This window comes from Colletes gigas, unplaced genomic scaffold, assembly GCF_013123115.1.
Source record: "Colletes gigas isolate AHSC1104 unplaced genomic scaffold, ASM1312311v1 Colletes_gigas_Sc00005, whole genome shotgun sequence".
NCBI classification, from domain to species: Eukaryota; Metazoa; Arthropoda; class Insecta; order Hymenoptera; family Colletidae; genus Colletes; species Colletes gigas.
Window position 1 is genome coordinate 9,431,919 of NW_025106634.1, and position 16,859 is coordinate 9,448,777.

General features: G+C 42.1%; 2 protein-coding genes across 3 annotated transcripts in view; one reads left to right on the forward strand and one right to left on the reverse strand.

The window, feature by feature from the left end:
* The window catches only part of LOC122395255 (glycogen-binding subunit 76A), a 72,858-nt gene extending 64,083 nt beyond the window's left edge, over positions 1-8,775 (reverse strand). Inside the window, exon 1 of one of the 2 annotated variants that reach the window (XM_043392696.1) lies at positions 8,672-8,775. The gene's annotated coding sequence lies outside the window, so the exon portion shown is untranslated. Of the gene's footprint in view, positions 1-5,704; positions 7,084-8,671 lie in introns of those variants that run through there. The other variant, XM_043392694.1, reaches the window with a different exon arrangement.
* LOC122395258 (divergent protein kinase domain 1C) lies at positions 8,273-16,595 on the forward strand. The gene is made up of 4 exons (XM_043392702.1): positions 8,273-8,850; positions 13,715-13,875; positions 15,024-15,711; positions 15,817-16,595. The coding sequence occupies exons 1-4, from the start codon at positions 8,701-8,703 to the stop codon at positions 16,045-16,047; spliced, it is 1,230 nt and encodes a 409-aa protein (XP_043248637.1). The 5' UTR covers positions 8,273-8,700; the 3' UTR covers positions 16,048-16,595.
* The last annotated feature ends 264 nt before the right edge of the window (positions 16,596-16,859 follow it).

Sequence of the window (16,859 nt, forward strand, 5' to 3'; positions counted from 1 at the left end):
ATAAAATTTGTGAACGATCGTGCAATGTTGGAAACATGGGTGCTCGTCAAATCAGCGAAGTGAAGCTGCATTGGTCGCGCCCGGTACTAGGATGGGTGACCACTGTGTTTGGGATCCATCGTATACTGTGTCTCTATATTATGTTTTTCTATCGATTTTATAATTGAGTATCATCTACCATGCAATATTAAAGAGAAAAAACCTACTTTATAAATAAAAATAATAGTGTAAAAACAATGTTTAGTTTTAAGTTCTATAGAACTGGTAATTAACTCGAATCATCTACTGGTGAAGAATTAAATATGTTCGTAATCTTAGGTTAGTAAACTCTCCCAGAGTTGGTAATCTTAATCGTAGTCTGGAAACGATAGAATGCAAGAATAAACGTCACTAAATTCAAGTTATCATCACGCTCACTGCCATCGTCCATTTCTCATATTGCACGGTTACACAGTTCCCCGATAATCGAACGAGAATATTTAAAGTAAATATGTTTGCATTCGGCAATCATTTGCAATAACTACAATCGGATTGTACGAGAGAGATTTCGATGTTGACAGTGTCGAAACGTACAAATTCCAAAATCAGAGTCACCGGAATATGAGTGAAACTGAAACTTTCCAAATAAAAATTCGAAAAAAAGTTGAATTTTGAAAAATTTGAAACCTGTGTTTTTAAGTGGTTTGTAAAAAAAATGTCGAACAATAGGAGAAAGGATGGTGTTCCCACGAGCGACTTGGTGGACTCTCGTGGATATTTGTAACTTTGGCATCATAACCTCTTTCGCGCGGGGTTCTCGTTAGACTTAATGAACGGTCAGGCGGGTGCACACCAACGTTGGAAGTAAATTAGCCGTTCATTCGCGGCTGAACATCAATTACACTTTTTCGACGAACCCCATAAAACACGTGTGAAGGATCTTAGCCATCGAGGAAGTCCATTCTTCTGCGGTGAAACTTCGTTAACCTTAACATTATCGGGAAGAAGTTCGCGTGGATCACGCGGCGCGTTAAAACCGAAGCTTTAAGGTAAACACGACTATAATTTAATTCCGATACGATAGAACGGTCGCGTTAAAATTGCTATAATAAAAGCAATTTAGATACCATTCGCCTCGTTACTCTAAAAGATTGTTGAAAAAAAATTTATATTTCTGGAACAATATATTTATCGTGTAAATTGTTTCCGTCTAATTTACGCGAAACTTTCAAAACGGAGGGAGAATAACATACGTCGAATAAAATCGACTGTTTGTTTTAAAATAGTCGTTTGAAAAGTCACAACGTATATACGATGATACTCCCCCTTCCTTTCGCGATATAATTGTAACGAGAGACACAAATACTTTTCACGCGCCGTTACCAACATCAAACATTCGACGAGCTTTATCTCGACTATGCGTCTTCTTCTTGCATGCACGGAGATAAACGATACGCAAATATATTACCAATGACGCGAGCGTCATTATCGACGTACTCCTCGCTATCTTGGGACAACTAATTCGGTCCAAAATTATTTAAAGTAAATTGAATACCAAATTAGACGGTAATCTTGAACGTACGCGTACGTGGGCCGCTCGTTTAAAAACGATTTATTGCCAGTGTCGCGTATAAATTACGATTTAATTCCCGTCATTTGTTGTAATTACTTTGTGTCGTTGGCTTGTGGCCAGCTCCTTTGTCTCGACGAGCAGTTGTATAACAATTCAAACGGACGGACGAGCTTTCAATAACTTTCGTCACCAATCGTCTAAAACCGCTCTAGAATTATTAAAATCGATACGACTTGTACGTTATATAATACGCCCGATTGGTAACTCAATGAAAACAAAATTAAATAATAACGATACAAGTGTTTGTTTGCACCGTGATATCGTCGATAATACGAGAGAAGATTGTGGGACTTAAGAGCTTAAAATTAAGTTTTTAAATCGTTCGAAATAAAGGTCCTATGATTCTTTTAATAAAAACAATCTTACGTTTCTTTAGAAACGATTTAATTTGGGGATTTATTATTTCAGAAAACAGTTCAAGCAGGAAACAATTTCTACTCGAAAAGAGAAAATAAAAATTCACGGCGTTTCGAAGGTTGTTTCGTGCTTTCACAAGATACGCACGATAAGCATTGTATCGCTACTGTTTACTTTCCGAATTGGTCCTGTTGACATTTTTTAGCTAATCGTAACACGATCGAGAGAGTAATCAATATTACTGGGCGCCACCAACAAAACCGTCCACGATTAGCTGGCATCACGTGCCCGATGCATGATAATCGTACGACGCAGCGATACTTTCGAAGACGTGTAAAATTTAACCATCCGAGATTGCTTTCGTACGCCGCTAGCGGCACGTAGAAAACGACCTTAGGATCGGTGCTGTTTACGTTCGAGGCATTCGAGGCGAGAAGAATATTTTTTTTACGGGCTCCCCGAGACAAAACACTCGGCGACTGACGACACGCTAACGTCTCTTTTCATCATCTAACAGCCACGACCCCCGGTATCGTAACAATAGTCGTGCATTTTGTTTCGCATTTCGAGTGGAAAATATCGAAAAAAGGATGCTCGATTAACACGTTCACTGCCTAAATCCTAAAATTGTTTACGAGACCAAAACTCTGATTTCAGGCAATTGTAAACTGCACAACTTAAAAGTTGTAATAGTTACTTTTCTAACCTCATTAAAATTTACAAAACCTATTAAAATTGATTTTCTTTAACATTTCAACTAAAACATTGTTTTAATTCCACTGTTAAAAGTTCTGTCACCCAAATATGTCGTGGCAGTCAAAGTGTTGATTTACGAATTTTGAAAAAATTATAAAATTAATTCTTATTCCGAAATATTCCTCGCGATAAAATTCTTGAGTGAAAAAAAAATTTCTAAGATCCCGTACGGACCATAACCGAACTTTACCATAACGTAACTGGCGCGAGAGCATCGGTGTGCGAACAGAGAACTAAAAAGATCGCGTATTTATATCGATAACGGATCTATCAACAATGCGCGTGAACATCTGCAACGAGCGTGGGCAATCTCGCGAGGAAAATCCCGATGCCTAATCGGAACGTCCGAGAATAGCGGTAACAATGCTATCTTCTGTTATTTAAACGATCGAAGTGCACATATACAACGAGGAAGGAACGCCACGCGCTCGGTGCATGGTACAATACCGTCGGAGAACAACGAACACACTTCGATTATTAATGAACAGACCGATGGGAGGACGGATCGACAAACTGTGCGAACACAATGATCGATTTCCATGTTTCCGCTCACGTTGGAAACAATCTTCGGCCGTTCTGGACACCGAAACTGAACCGCGTTCAACTGTCGCCATTTTGAACTAATTTTCTCTCGTACGTTACTCAATATCTGTCAACGATCTTGATATTATAACGAACGATGATAACATATGATATTATATAACAGATTGTTCGATATATTTATTATCGAATATAGAAAGAAATCGTGAAAGACTTATTTTTATTGTTTATTTATCAAAAACACGTGTCTTTGTAATCCATTACCATTCAGTGTCTTTATTGCAAATGTTAGTTGCATGGGGATTTTTTGATTCATGGGGAAAAATATCAAGGACATTTCAAGGTCACTTGGACGAACAATTTTGTCGTACTATTTGAAGCGCGCCGCGTTTTTGAAATCGTAGTTTTGGCGGGCGGCCATTTTGGAACACGGGCTTCGGACAGTGGGAGGGAATTTATATTATTTTAAAATCTGCTTGAATAAACGCGTGGTGAAAGGTATATTGTACAATGTAGTCTGAAACTTTAAGAGACGAACGTTGAAAAAACGAAATTCCAAAATGAATAATATTGGTGCGTTGTCAGCTGACATAATAGCAATCGATACGACGTAAATTGAATCAGGGACAATAAGAGGAATTGGGCGGGACAAGAATGCCACGTGACAGTTGCCCCGTTATCAGATGCATTAATTCGTTCGATAAATAAAAAAAAACCCTGGCACGCGCGTTATCAGTTGCAATAATTTATAACGCAATATGAATCTGGAGCAATCTATTATCGCGAGTCTTTCAATCGCCGTAACGCAAGTGGATCAACCACACGTAAGTGCTTATAAGTAGAGCAAATCCTAACAACGTACACCCACGAGACCGAAAAAGTAGAGTAATAAATCATCCCGATAAGTTTCGCGAGAGGTAAGAAGAAAAATGATAAATTTCTGAAAATTATGGAAAACATTTTCGCGTCAATTGTTTGGGCGAGAGTTTTTCTCGAAGAATCGAAACGAACGAGACGTGGAGCAAGTTTCGCGATGACGACGAGAGACAAATCTGAGTCCAAATGGCCGTAGCGATTAGACAAGCTATCGAAGGTTGTCGGTTTTACTACCGATTCGATACGCTCCCTCTCGTAGCGTCTTTGGTAACGAAACGCTGTTAATTTCAACAGAAATCACGCGACCCAAAGGACAAAAATGCAATTAGCACGCATTGTCGCGTTGCAAGATACACGGGTCCACTGTAAACAGAAATAACGCGTGATTCGTCCCTTTCGAGACTCTGATTCACTTGGCTACCGCCGATCGCCGCCATGTTTCCTCTCGCGGCCACAATACCGTTCGCGATGCGATAATGGTAAAACCTTACCTAAACAAATGTCACCGGCGATACGCATCGAGATAATTGTTTCGTAACGCCGGGAGTAATAGTACGCGCGAAAAATACACTTCGTTTCTCGCGTTATTTATAAATTGTTTTTGAATTTATGTAAACACGAAAAGAAATGCGAAAGAAAATGTCAATGTTCACTGTTAATCACCGTACACTGGCCTCATCGTCAAAATTAATTCAATGTTCTTGTCAAAAACAAATTATTAATTTCGTGGTTCCTAGTTTGAGATCGTATCTTTACCAGCACGAGATACGATCCATCTATGCTAAAACAAACTACGGAGTCATCCAAACACACACACAGACTCTGCATTGCACGCTGTGAGAATAACAAATAACCGAAAGTGTAACTACACGTCGAGCACAGCAAGTTCACTTCGGAACTCCCGGGTGCATTTGCTTTACGATGCAATTACAAAACCGATAGAGGCGTAATATAAACAGTATAATATAATAAAAGCAATAAGTGCCAACAATACGCGGTGTACCGTAACGGTTAATCGTTTTGGTACTGTCCGCGCCCAACGTTGCTTAACTTCGGTGATCGGGACGAGAACCGGTGTTTTTCCAACGTGGCACCGATCGTTGACACATTTTACTTTTAATTCGTTCGAACACAAACCCTCAACACTTTCATTGCCACGTCAATATATGAGTGACAGGATTTACCACTATGATACTAGTAACAAGTAACAAGGTTACGAAACCAAATTTTAGGTTATGTAGGTTACGATGTTGTAAAATAAGAATTTAAATTTTGCAGTGAACGTGTTAAACATCTCAATGTAAAGTAGTGTATACTGTTAATCTTGACATTCTCTAACCGTCTAACCTCAATCGTTCGACGAGTTCGGAAACGTCGACTGTCGTCGATAAATAAAATCGATACTTCCACTCGTTACGCCGAGGGAAGCAAAGCGATTAATAATGTCCTGGCATCGAAAAGGTTCGCGGAGTGCACGGGGATTAAAGTCCGTCGCGCATGTACGCGATCCCCGTTCTCGCAGCGGGGGTAAACAAACGGTGGAAGACGCACGCGGGCACTCACCGTCCTTCCGTCGGGCAATCCTTTCGCCGTTGCCCCTTCCAGGGCAGACGCTCACGGGGGGCACCGACCGAGTCGTTAGCGGCCGTACCCTCTTGTCGACGGAACTCCACCACTTTTCGCGACACGCGTCTGGCACCGGTGTCGACGTTCCGGTGCGAGAAGCAAATCCACGTTCGAACGGCACCGACGATCAACTGAATCCGGGGACGATCCGGGATCCGCACGGATTGGGCACCGGGCGCGCGCGACCGTGCGTACGTACGACGTAAAAATGACGAGGACGAGCGTCGCGCTGCACGTTCGCCGGCACAAGGGCGTCGAAGGTCGCAGCTGCGCGCCGAGCAGTTCGGCGTGCAGGTGCGTCCCTCTTTCGCGATACGCGCGCGATTTGGAAACTGCCCGCGAATCGCCGGCCCCACCGGGACACGACCGTGTCCTATCGCACGACCACGGCGCGTCCCGTACACCCCGGGGTGGGGAAACGTAACGCTTGGCTGGCGAACCCGGGTCTAAATGCGGCTACGGTGGTGCTTCGCGGCGATGACGTCCTCGACGGCGGGTACTTCGCGATCGAAAACGTTGATCTTTACGGCGTTGGAAATAAACTGAGGGGCGCAAACGGTACAGCCATCTACCTTTTGACGCTTTAATGGCAGGTTACTCCGCTAGGGGACTGAGAAAATTAATCTCGAGATTGAGAAGTTTTCACTTTTAGGTTTTGAACGTGTTAACGCAATGTATCGATGATTCTTTGGAATTTTTTGGGGTCACGCGATTAAATATTTTTCTATTAAATTTGAACGTATATATTCAGACTGTATTCACAATTTTTTCCTTGGAGAAATATTCAATATTTAGGAAGTTACAATAACCTTAATTCTTCAAAGAAGATGCCTCGTACGATGTATGATTTAAAAATTTAAAGAAAAATATTATCTATGTTTGATTTATGTTTTGCTAATAACATTGCATTCGCGTATCTTCAGGAAAGAAATTTTGGAAGCAAAGATAAAGCCTTATTCTTGATTTCCTCTGGAACAATGTTCGATAAAGCTGTTGATAGCGGGGATCCCATTAGGAAGTCAAATATTAGCTTGCAGTATCTTTGGCTAAATATAAAGCGCGTAGAATTGGGAATAAGTTCAAGAACTTTGATAAACTCGCGTTGGGTAATTTTAGTACGTTCTGATATTAAATCTACCAATGTTAGACTGCACGACCATATAACATGGAATGTTTGCAAATAATGAAACTTGATCGACATGATGAATGTTTTAAAATATCACTAAGAAACGTACTGTCACGATACATGCAATGAAAATAAATATTTAATATCGAACTACTGTTCTGAATTATTCTATTATCGAAATAAATTAATTCAAACGTTCAGGAATGTTTGCAAATAATGCAGTGAAAATAAATATTTAATATCGAACCACTGTTCTAAATTATTCTATTATCAAGATAAATTAATTCAAACGTTCAGTAGGTTATGGTTAACACAATATCAAACACGAAATACAGCATTTCTACTGTAACTTAACGAAGTTAAAATTAAATTACTCGTTCGAAACTAATAAAACTAACTTTATTGAATTTATTCAAAGCTAGTGGACCAAGTATAAAATATGGATGCGAATAACGTTTATCCATTTGTATTCGTCGTGTTAATAAATTCTTTTCGACGTCGACGAACAAAGTCTCGGGGCTGTCCGTTTCTATTAAACGTTCCCATGCTCGTACCAATATTTTTGGCGCTAGACCCTTTTAAATCGACGCGTGGGCAGTCAATTTATTAGTCCGGGAGAAAAAAAATACGTCGAATTGACCAAGAACATGACCCCAAAATCCGACGGTTAAAGTCGAAAAGTATTACGATTACATTTTGCTAGACTCTGGGAGAGATTCTGATCCTGTTACATCGATCCCACGGTACAGCAATGGAGGCAGCACCAGCTGGACCTCTCAAAAGCTTAAAAGCTAGAGTCCGTACAAAATTAACCGGTCGTTCCAAACCGCTTCGCCGGCCATGAATCACCGCTAGATTGATTTTACGCCTCGATTCTCTTATCGTGGAAAGAGGAAAACGCGTCTACGAATTTGCGTCGTGGTAAAAGAGACAGGACCACTAGAATAGTAAATGTACGATTTTCAGAAGGCAACGTGATTTTGTTCCGACTGTAGCTCGATTCGTTTGAAGTTAATGCTGATCATTCACAGAAGCTACAGCGTGCGTGTGCACGAGAATGATACGTTAACGAAAACTGCTACAGCAACGACGTACGCCACGCGTGGACGTAAAACCTACGCCGAATAATCTTTAAACGTAAATTACTTCGATAATCGAAAGAAACACGAGACACCTTACGAATAAATATTTTCCGCCGGTGGTCACGAATCGCGTGGAGACGTTCGGTGGGACGCCAACGGTCCGTCCAAAAATAATCGGTTCCGCGATCAAACCTAGAATAGTCTCGAAGGCTCGGTCGGACCGCCATCGTTGTAAAATACTTCGCGGCGCACTGAGAGCGGTCGCGCGGCGCTCGAATTCGACCGTCGTGGACGGTTTCCATCCCGCACGCCGAGGGCCTGCGCAACGAGCGTCGCCGGAGAGATACGCCGCGAGAGGCGCGGCGTCGCGACGCTGGCATGTGCCGCAGATTATGCCGCATTGGCACAACCGTACGGCACCGGTCGGTCGACGAAAGTGCATCCGCGACGATATTCGGCGAGAAACGAACCGGACGAGTCGATCGCGCGAAGGATAGGTTGACGAGACGAGGCGGACACGATGCGCCGCCGCGGACGACGACGACGTCCGAACGACCCGCGAGCCGAATAAAAAAAAAAAATAAAGAAGCATCGAAAGGGTACGACGAACCCCGGGGTTCGACGCGACGCTCCGGTACGAATAGAAAAAAAATAATCAAACGTGCGTTACGCGCGCGTGTTCCCGTCGTTTCCTACCTGAGAGGGAAGCAGAGGCACGCAGGATCATGAACGTCCGACGGTTGCCCGGTTTCATGTACCACTACAAGGTGATCACGGTCTTCCTGGCCACGACTCTCCTGCTCGTCGTGTACTTGCTCCTCCACTGGGGTATTATGTGCACGAACCTCGAGGCATGGCGTCACGTATCCAACGTGGTGAGTCCCTTCGAACCACCGTCACACGGAACAGAACCCTATCGCGTTTACGTCGACGCGGCCCGCGATATACGACGTCGAGGAATCGCACGGGGATGCCACGAGACGCGAAACGAGGGTAGTAGAGAAAGGAACAGGGAACGAAACGGTCACGCACGCGCCCTCGCGACGTTCACGAAACAGACTGAGCCGCGAGATACGTGCCGATTTCGCACCACTTATATATCCTATATATATGTATACATATATATATATATATATATAAACTGTACAAAAACCGAGACGAGACTGTGTGCACCGTGCCCGGCTCTGTTTACAAACTTATCGAGGGCCTCTGCACTGGTCGCGACCGTAAAGGACACCCAATATTCCGGGAATTTGCACGTTGTTCAGGATTCGTAGAGGGAACGTTCGACGTCCGTCTGCTTACTTTTACAATCGCGAGCAGAAAAAAAAGGGGTGATTGGACTTGGACTATAGAGCATGCCTAACCGTTTTATAACGGACAAAAGTATTTCAACGGTTAGATTTTATAATTTTAACAGTCGAAATACATTTGTTAACGAGAAATATTTAAAACAAGATATAGATATACAGAATTTACATCATGAATGGGTAAGGAAGGTATTTTCTTAAATTGCAATGCTGAATGTAGAGGGCGCGTGTAAACAAAGGAACATTAAGTAATCAAAATAGAGAAAAATATTAACAGATGGAAAATGCAACGATATCTTAAAATGGGACAGGATAATATTTTTCGAGAAGTACAATTTAATATATTCTCCACACTCGTTACGATCGTTTGGAAATTTTGCACCCTAACACAGCTTAAGAGATTTTCAATCTCGCGGTGACCGTAAGTGGATTAACATTCCTCGCCCCGACCCCACCTGGTGTAAAAAGTTCATTGATTGCGGTTATAAATTCAATTTATCGTGACTGGCTGCATCGCGGTACCGAGACGTCGAATGCCAGCTTAGTGTCGCTACTCATTACATTCAACCATTCTCAACTATCCCGCCGGAATATTAAAAACGAAACCGTTTACGTAATGCATCATCCAACGCACGCGAGGCCATAGAAAAATGCTGTTGAATGCTGTTTCGACGATATTGTTGCTCGTCGATTAGTCCCTGTTCGCGAATGCTGCTCAAACATAATATAAATATTTAATATCACGAATATAAATAAACAATGCTTTCTAAATAATGATCTAATTATTAACAAATTGAAAAAATAACTTTTGACAAATGTTTCCTCTAGTCTATTCGAGTGTATTACAGTAAACAATTTAGAAGAATTACAATTTTTTTAGCTCTTGACCCCGAGAGGTTGCCGACCCCTGCAACGAAGCCGCATAACACGATTATGATTTCTAAGCTGTCGAACGAACGCGGTACTGTCCACTCTAAAATTGTTCAATCTTCCAACGTAATTCGAAGATGAAATATTTTTGCTATTTTAAAAAAAGATTCGTTTAAATTACTTAAATATCTGGGCGTCGATCACGGCCGTGATCGTAGAAGAAGAACCCGAGTATTCGATCGTGGTTTTTGCATAATAGACGTTGGCCCCGATGAGTCGGTGGTTTTCGAAAAGTACATCCGATAAGTTACTCGGCCGTTACGGTGAATAAAGACGCGTGACACGCATCTTATGGCGGCCGCCTCTGCTCGAGAAATCCTCTCATCATGGCGGTCACGACGTAACTAAAAATATCGTGAGCACGGCCCGTGGTGTACGCGTGTGCACGCACGCGGAACGAACTACGTGTGCGAATACACTCGCGCGCTCTACGTAACGCAACCACCCACCCACGCATCGAGAAGATAATTCACATTTATTGCTCTCATTCCGGCGGTACCTCAACCATCCACGGATCGAACGTAAAAGCTCGAACGCAACGCGCCTCGAGCGTCCACCCACGAAACTCTTTCCCCCCTCAATTAGTATATTCGAACAACTATTTGTTTCCATCTAGCCAATTGTACCGTTTGTTCGGAACTATACGGTTTTCCAACGGGAACTTCCAACTGTCATGGCCGCCATGTTTGTTTTTCGCTCGCTCGAGTCGGCGTGACATTCTTAGGTTAAGAACCGCCGACGAACGTTTCGAGAGGAACAATCGCGAAGACAAATATTTTAGTCGAAAAATAATGCACCAAAGTTCTAATTTAATTTCTAATATGAATGTTGTTGCGTCTCGTGTTTTATTCTCGCGTACCGCGGCACAAACTTTCGTATCTTCATTAGTCGCTGGCATCCACCGACGCGCTTGTTACACTGTAGCCTAACGGAATGCCCCCCGATACCAGAAAATACGTTAAAAAAACAACGCTCCATCATGTCGTACACAGCACAGTCATCATAATATTCTTGTACTAATCTACGACAAGATCGCGACGGGAGTTCTTGCTCGGAAAACTTATTGGAACTTTCATAATGGTTTACACGAAATGCTTGAACCCGGGGGTCGTTGCATTCGTCTTGTAAATCTCTGTTGGGAGATAAAGAAAGGAATAACATCGATTTATTCAACAACGTTCGTTCCGTCTTTGAAAACAAACCTTTGAATTTCCGTTACACGTCAAATTTTTCAAGCGTGACTGCAAAATCGCAGAGAGTAGACTGTACTAACGATCGTGTAAGAAGCGTGACGATAAAATTGTTCGATGGATCGCCGAGTGAAGTTTATATCATGCTTTCAATTAAATCGATGTAATTGAGTGTTTAATGAACGCGCGAAGTTAATATTCACTGGCGCATACCGCGCCGTAACTGATTGCGCCAGACTGAAACAGATACATTTGGTCGTATTACGATCAAACACGGAGTCGCTCGTAAACGGGTTCCAAGATGAAAAATATAACCTTGTAGTAACCTCCCTTTGTGTCGAGCCTGATTGCAAATGGTTTAAAAGTTCGTTTATGAATGGACAATTTATCGTTGCCTCTTACGTCCCCGGCTCGTCTACAGGGCGTCCAAACGTGGGACAACGGCGAAACTGTTCGAATCGAAAATTATTCTCGACACGACGTCAACGAAATAATCGCCCTGTATATACATACGTACGTAAATATATGCGCGCATACAAAGGAAACTAGCACATTCCCGTAGCCAAAGTCTCTCGATGCCTCTTCGTTACCCTTCACGTCGACTGTATACGCGCGGTATGGCCCGCGCCATAACCTTACTTCATTCCGGAACGAGTTTTAGAACGAAGTACGTACATAACGAAAAACGGACGCAGACGTCGGGAATCCGTTTACCCGCGGTCGCGATGAGCGTAAGAAAACAAACTTATACGAAGCTCAAACGTAATATCGGCCATAACCGGGTTTCACGAGCAAACTAACCCTAAAATTGCGACTTTTACGCGCGCGTCCCGTGCGGACTTGATCGATTCAGATACAGTGGGTCGCAAAACTACCGACCACGAACAAAGATTCGACATAGTCGTACGCACAGCAACACAATAAAACGACGTTGATATTTTATACATTTTTGATGGAATATTTTCAAACTGATATGACCATGGTCGGCCATCTTGCGTGCTCCGAGACGTACTAAAAAGTAAAGATTCTCTCGTGGTTTCCATGGTTACAGCAATCATATATGTTCGAAAAAAGATTCTAGATCAGGGTGAGAATCTGTTTAAGTTCTTGTACTGTCTTTTTATCTAGCTTTATCGAAAACAATTGTTGCCGATAATTTTGCGACTTACTGTATCTGCCTCGGCGTCGACTCGAATATGCAAATGTCCCGAATGAAAGTTGTGTCGTTTCATTGAGAAAGCTACACGATATCAGTTACTACAGCAACATTGCTGTTTTTTTTTTTAGATCAGGATTTCAAGGATAATGGCTTCTCTTCTTTGGCGATGCAACAATGCTGTACGATACATTGTTCCGTTCGAAATTTTAGACAATATCGATCTATTTACAGCGAAAACAATTTTTGTAAACTTTAACGATTCGTTTTAACAATGAATTTAATCGTAATTGTTATCTTTGCAGCAGTACGAATAAAGAAATTAAGAAAATTTAAATCGCACGACTATCAATCTCAGCCAAGACATTTTGACATTTGCATGGAAATGCTTCATCCTGTATAAATAAAATCGTGAAATAACACGCTGAAAGACGTTGTTTCGAAAGTTTGCGCGACTCGTGACAACCGCGCGACAAGTTTTACGCGACTCGTCGTAAAAATACTTTGGAAGTGTTTGACGTGACGCAACGTTTCGCGAAAAAAGATTTGCGAAACTATAAATCGGGAAGAAAGGCAAAGCTTGCGTAACGTTACACATTAAAAATAACATTTGCATCTACGAGTGTCGGGAGAGAGAACACCGAGAGCCAGTGGCGTAACCAACGATTCTAGGGCCCGTGTGCAACACTGTTAGAGTTTTTGGCCCGGTTTGAGTTTTATTTATTACACCAAGTTTTGTCATTCGAATATGTCTTTTTACAAATCTATATTTATATCTGATAAATATAGTCCCTAAATAAATTACTATATTTATATTTGATAAATATAGTTCCTAAATAAATTACTATATTTATATTTGATAAATATAGTTCCTAAATAAATTACTATATTTATATTTGATAAATATAGTAATAATTATTTTTTGTAAAATCTTGTAGAAGTCGGAAACCTTTTTGCAAATCGATATTTATATTTGATAAATATAAAGTCCCGTGTAATTATTTTTTGTAGAATCTTGTGGAAGTCAGGAGCCCTCGAGATTCGAGTGTTACGCCACTGCTGAAGGCTGGAAATGTTCGATCGCCTTACCTGGAAGCAATTCTGTAATCCGATGGTTAATTCACACAGTAACTGATCGTAATTTTCATTTCAGTGCAGCACGCACAGAAAAGGGTCCGCGATCGGAATTCTGTGCGAGCCGCTGTGCTCGGAAAAGGGGATTCACTCGCTCGCGTGCGAAACGCTTCACGCTGGCAAGGAGGCGGTCTTCTCTGCACACTGGGAAGGAACACGGCTCGTCTTCAAGGCTTCGAGGTTCGTTTCTTCCAGTATACCACGCGCCGCTCAACGTAATTAGGCGTATCGTTTTTTAATAACGCAATAAGTCACGCCCAAATCTGAAAAAGAAACCAAAAGCGTCAAAGCAGGAAAGAAGCACAGCTATTTTGAGCGTTTCAAACGATGAAAACTTGGATTTATATATTTTCCAAATAAAATGCAACTGATTTTTTTGGGAATTTGGGGAAACAATGAAATTACCCAGTATATATATAGTTGCTTAAAACTTTGGAGGAATGTCACACTTTTCTCACTTTTGAGCGATATATAAGTGATTCAATTATAATATTAATATTGTTCAATTATAATCTCATCAAACACACGCTGGGGTGAGCATAGTCTTTCGCATTCAAATTGCTTTCGGGGTAACGATGACACAACATCATAGATCATCCAACGCTTGGAAATTACCGTTTTGTTGTAGAGTTTTCAGTTAACAAATTTAAAGTTCCGAAGTATGCAATATTTCCTGAAACGCCCTAATGACACCATTAGAGTGCTATTTCGCTTGGAAACCTGTTTCCCACAGGCTCATTAAGCAGTTGTCTCCTACACATAGGAGTTATTTTTAACCACGCATAAATTGCGTCCAAAGCAATGGTTTGGTCGAACTGTCCGCGCCAGCAGCAGCGACGGCGTTATGACGAAGCACTTTTTTCCCCTGGAAACCATCTGTTTCCGTAAAAAACACTTTTATAAAACTCTTCTTCAACGCTAGATTTACGGGGAAATTGATTGCACAAATATTCCCCGTGAAAGTAAGATGGGAAAGGAATGGACAGGGAAGATATTGGATAGTCGATCGGGGAGCGTATATATACAAACGAAAGGTGGGTGGAACACTTGCGAGAGGCGTGATCCCTCTGGTGGCGAATACGGGAAGCGTTGGGTTACGTTAAAACCATATATGGATGACAAGACTTTCCCACTATGGAATTAAATTGAAATTGAAATGTTAAATAAATTTGTATAGGACGAAGTTAAAATTTTAACAAATTTTAAATTATGCAGTTTACAATTGTCTAAAATCCAGGTTTTGGACTCGTAGAAAATTGCACGGTTTCGATGTGGCAGCCAACGTGTTAATCGATACAAAATGCAAATAATGATTTTCGAAATTTCAGGACGAAGACACCGGCGGAGCAGTTCGAGACGTTGTTCTGGACAGACATAGCGGGCAACAAGCACTACCCGTCGGAGAAGGACTTCAGCGCCATGATCAGGGATCTGGTCATTAGCAAGCTGAACGTGACGCTGTCGCAGCATCAATTAGAGAGGCTGGCGCGGCTACGCACGCACCGGGTCGAGACCGAGCTGAGCAGACGGCAGCTCGAGATGGAGAATCTCTGGCCGTTGTTGCAGGAGAACGAGTACCTGATGAGCATCCTCTACGAGGACAGGGACATTTTTCCACAGCTGATCGGCACGTGCGGGACGTTCTACGCGGTCGAGTACGTCAGACCGATCGAGACGCCCACCACGGTCCTGGCGCTCTCCGACTCGAAGCCGGAATGGGCGAAACGGCTGAAGCTGGCCGTGATGATACTGGACCTGCTCGAGGAACTCGACGCGAACTTCTCGGAGCCGATCTACCTATGCGACGTGAAGATCAACCATTTCGGGCTCCCCCTAGGCGGTCAGAAACTGAAGTTCCTCGACCTGGACGCCGTGTTCCCGAAAACAATCGTCAGCCGTATGACGTCGGACAGAAAGAGCTGCGAGAGACACGAGGACTGCGACTTCTTCGACTGCAGATCCGTCTGCTCGAAGGACAAGCGCTGCGAGTCCCCTGTCATGAACAATAATTTACAAGTAATTAACAGTGTCGCCACCATCGCGTGCCCGATACGTTGATCGTTGTATAATTCCAATGTTTCCTACGGTGTGATTAAGTTGTAATTGTTACCGGCATTTCAGATCGTGTGCGAGAAGATATTTCTCGGCTGGACTCTGTCGGGGACCATAATAATTCCCGGACTGCTCATGTCGGAGCACACCACCAGCACTCTGGCGGTCATGTTGCGACAGTGTGCGAACCCGGCCGGTGACGTCGAGCATTTACCACGCGCTGCGGTGCCAGACAGCTTGAAGACACGTTTGTACAATATGCTGCACGAAATGGAACAGGAAGTCGCCGCTTCCGTGTAGACGTCTTCGTCGTTCGTGTGCAAAAACGGTGGTTTCCACGATCCTGAAAATAGGAGAACAAACCTTTGTACTGTGAGAATATATGGAGATGAGCGACCACTAGAGGCTAGTGATAGTAAATAAGGATAGAGATTGTATAAAGATAAACAACGTTATTAACAACGAGCACAAATATGAACTACATTCACTTAATTGCATTATTGCTACGGTGTACGTACTTTAAATTTACTCGATAGGCTTACGTAGAAGCCGAAGTACAAGAATTATTATTTTTAGTACCCGCTCGTACCGTACTTAATACATTTAGACGAAACCTGTTAATTTAGTATTGTATCGTTAATAAATTTATACCGAAATTCTTCCTTTTCATTTGTAGCGTCGTATCGTACGTTAGTTCAAATCGATCAGAGAAATAAGTTTAATATTGCGATTTAAATTTCACCAATTCGAAGGATTTTATATATTTAATAAAACGTTTCGAAAAACAATAACTTACATCTTCTGCATTCTTTAATAAATTTTATTTTCGAAATTGAATAGTTCTTCACTTCCACCTTACACGAACGAAATTTTAAAAGCCTGAGAATGTAACAATTTTATATTGTATATATATATATATATATATATATTGTTTTGTAGAATGAATAAAGTTTTTTAAATCAAAGAATGTCTGTGAACCTGAAACCTACACGTTTCAAATATGGTAGTTAATTATTTATACTCTTCAGCGAAGCTAAACGATCCAATCTTGTAACGTTCGTTTTGAATTTCGCGCTCATTGTTAGATACATCCCTATAGGCACGTTTCCATG

Bases quoted from the DNA above. Each gene is read 5' to 3' on its own strand.
- LOC122395258 (XM_043392702.1), top strand. From the start codon at position 8,701: ATGAACGTCCGACGGTTGCCCGGTTTCATGTACCACTACAAGGTGATC. The intron at 13,876-15,023 runs GTTCGTTTCTTC...TCGAAATTTCAG, and splicing joins CTCGTCTTCAAGGCTTCGAG to GACGAAGACACCGGCGGAGC. The intron at 15,712-15,816 runs GTAATTAACAGT...CCGGCATTTCAG, and splicing joins TCATGAACAATAATTTACAA to ATCGTGTGCGAGAAGATATT.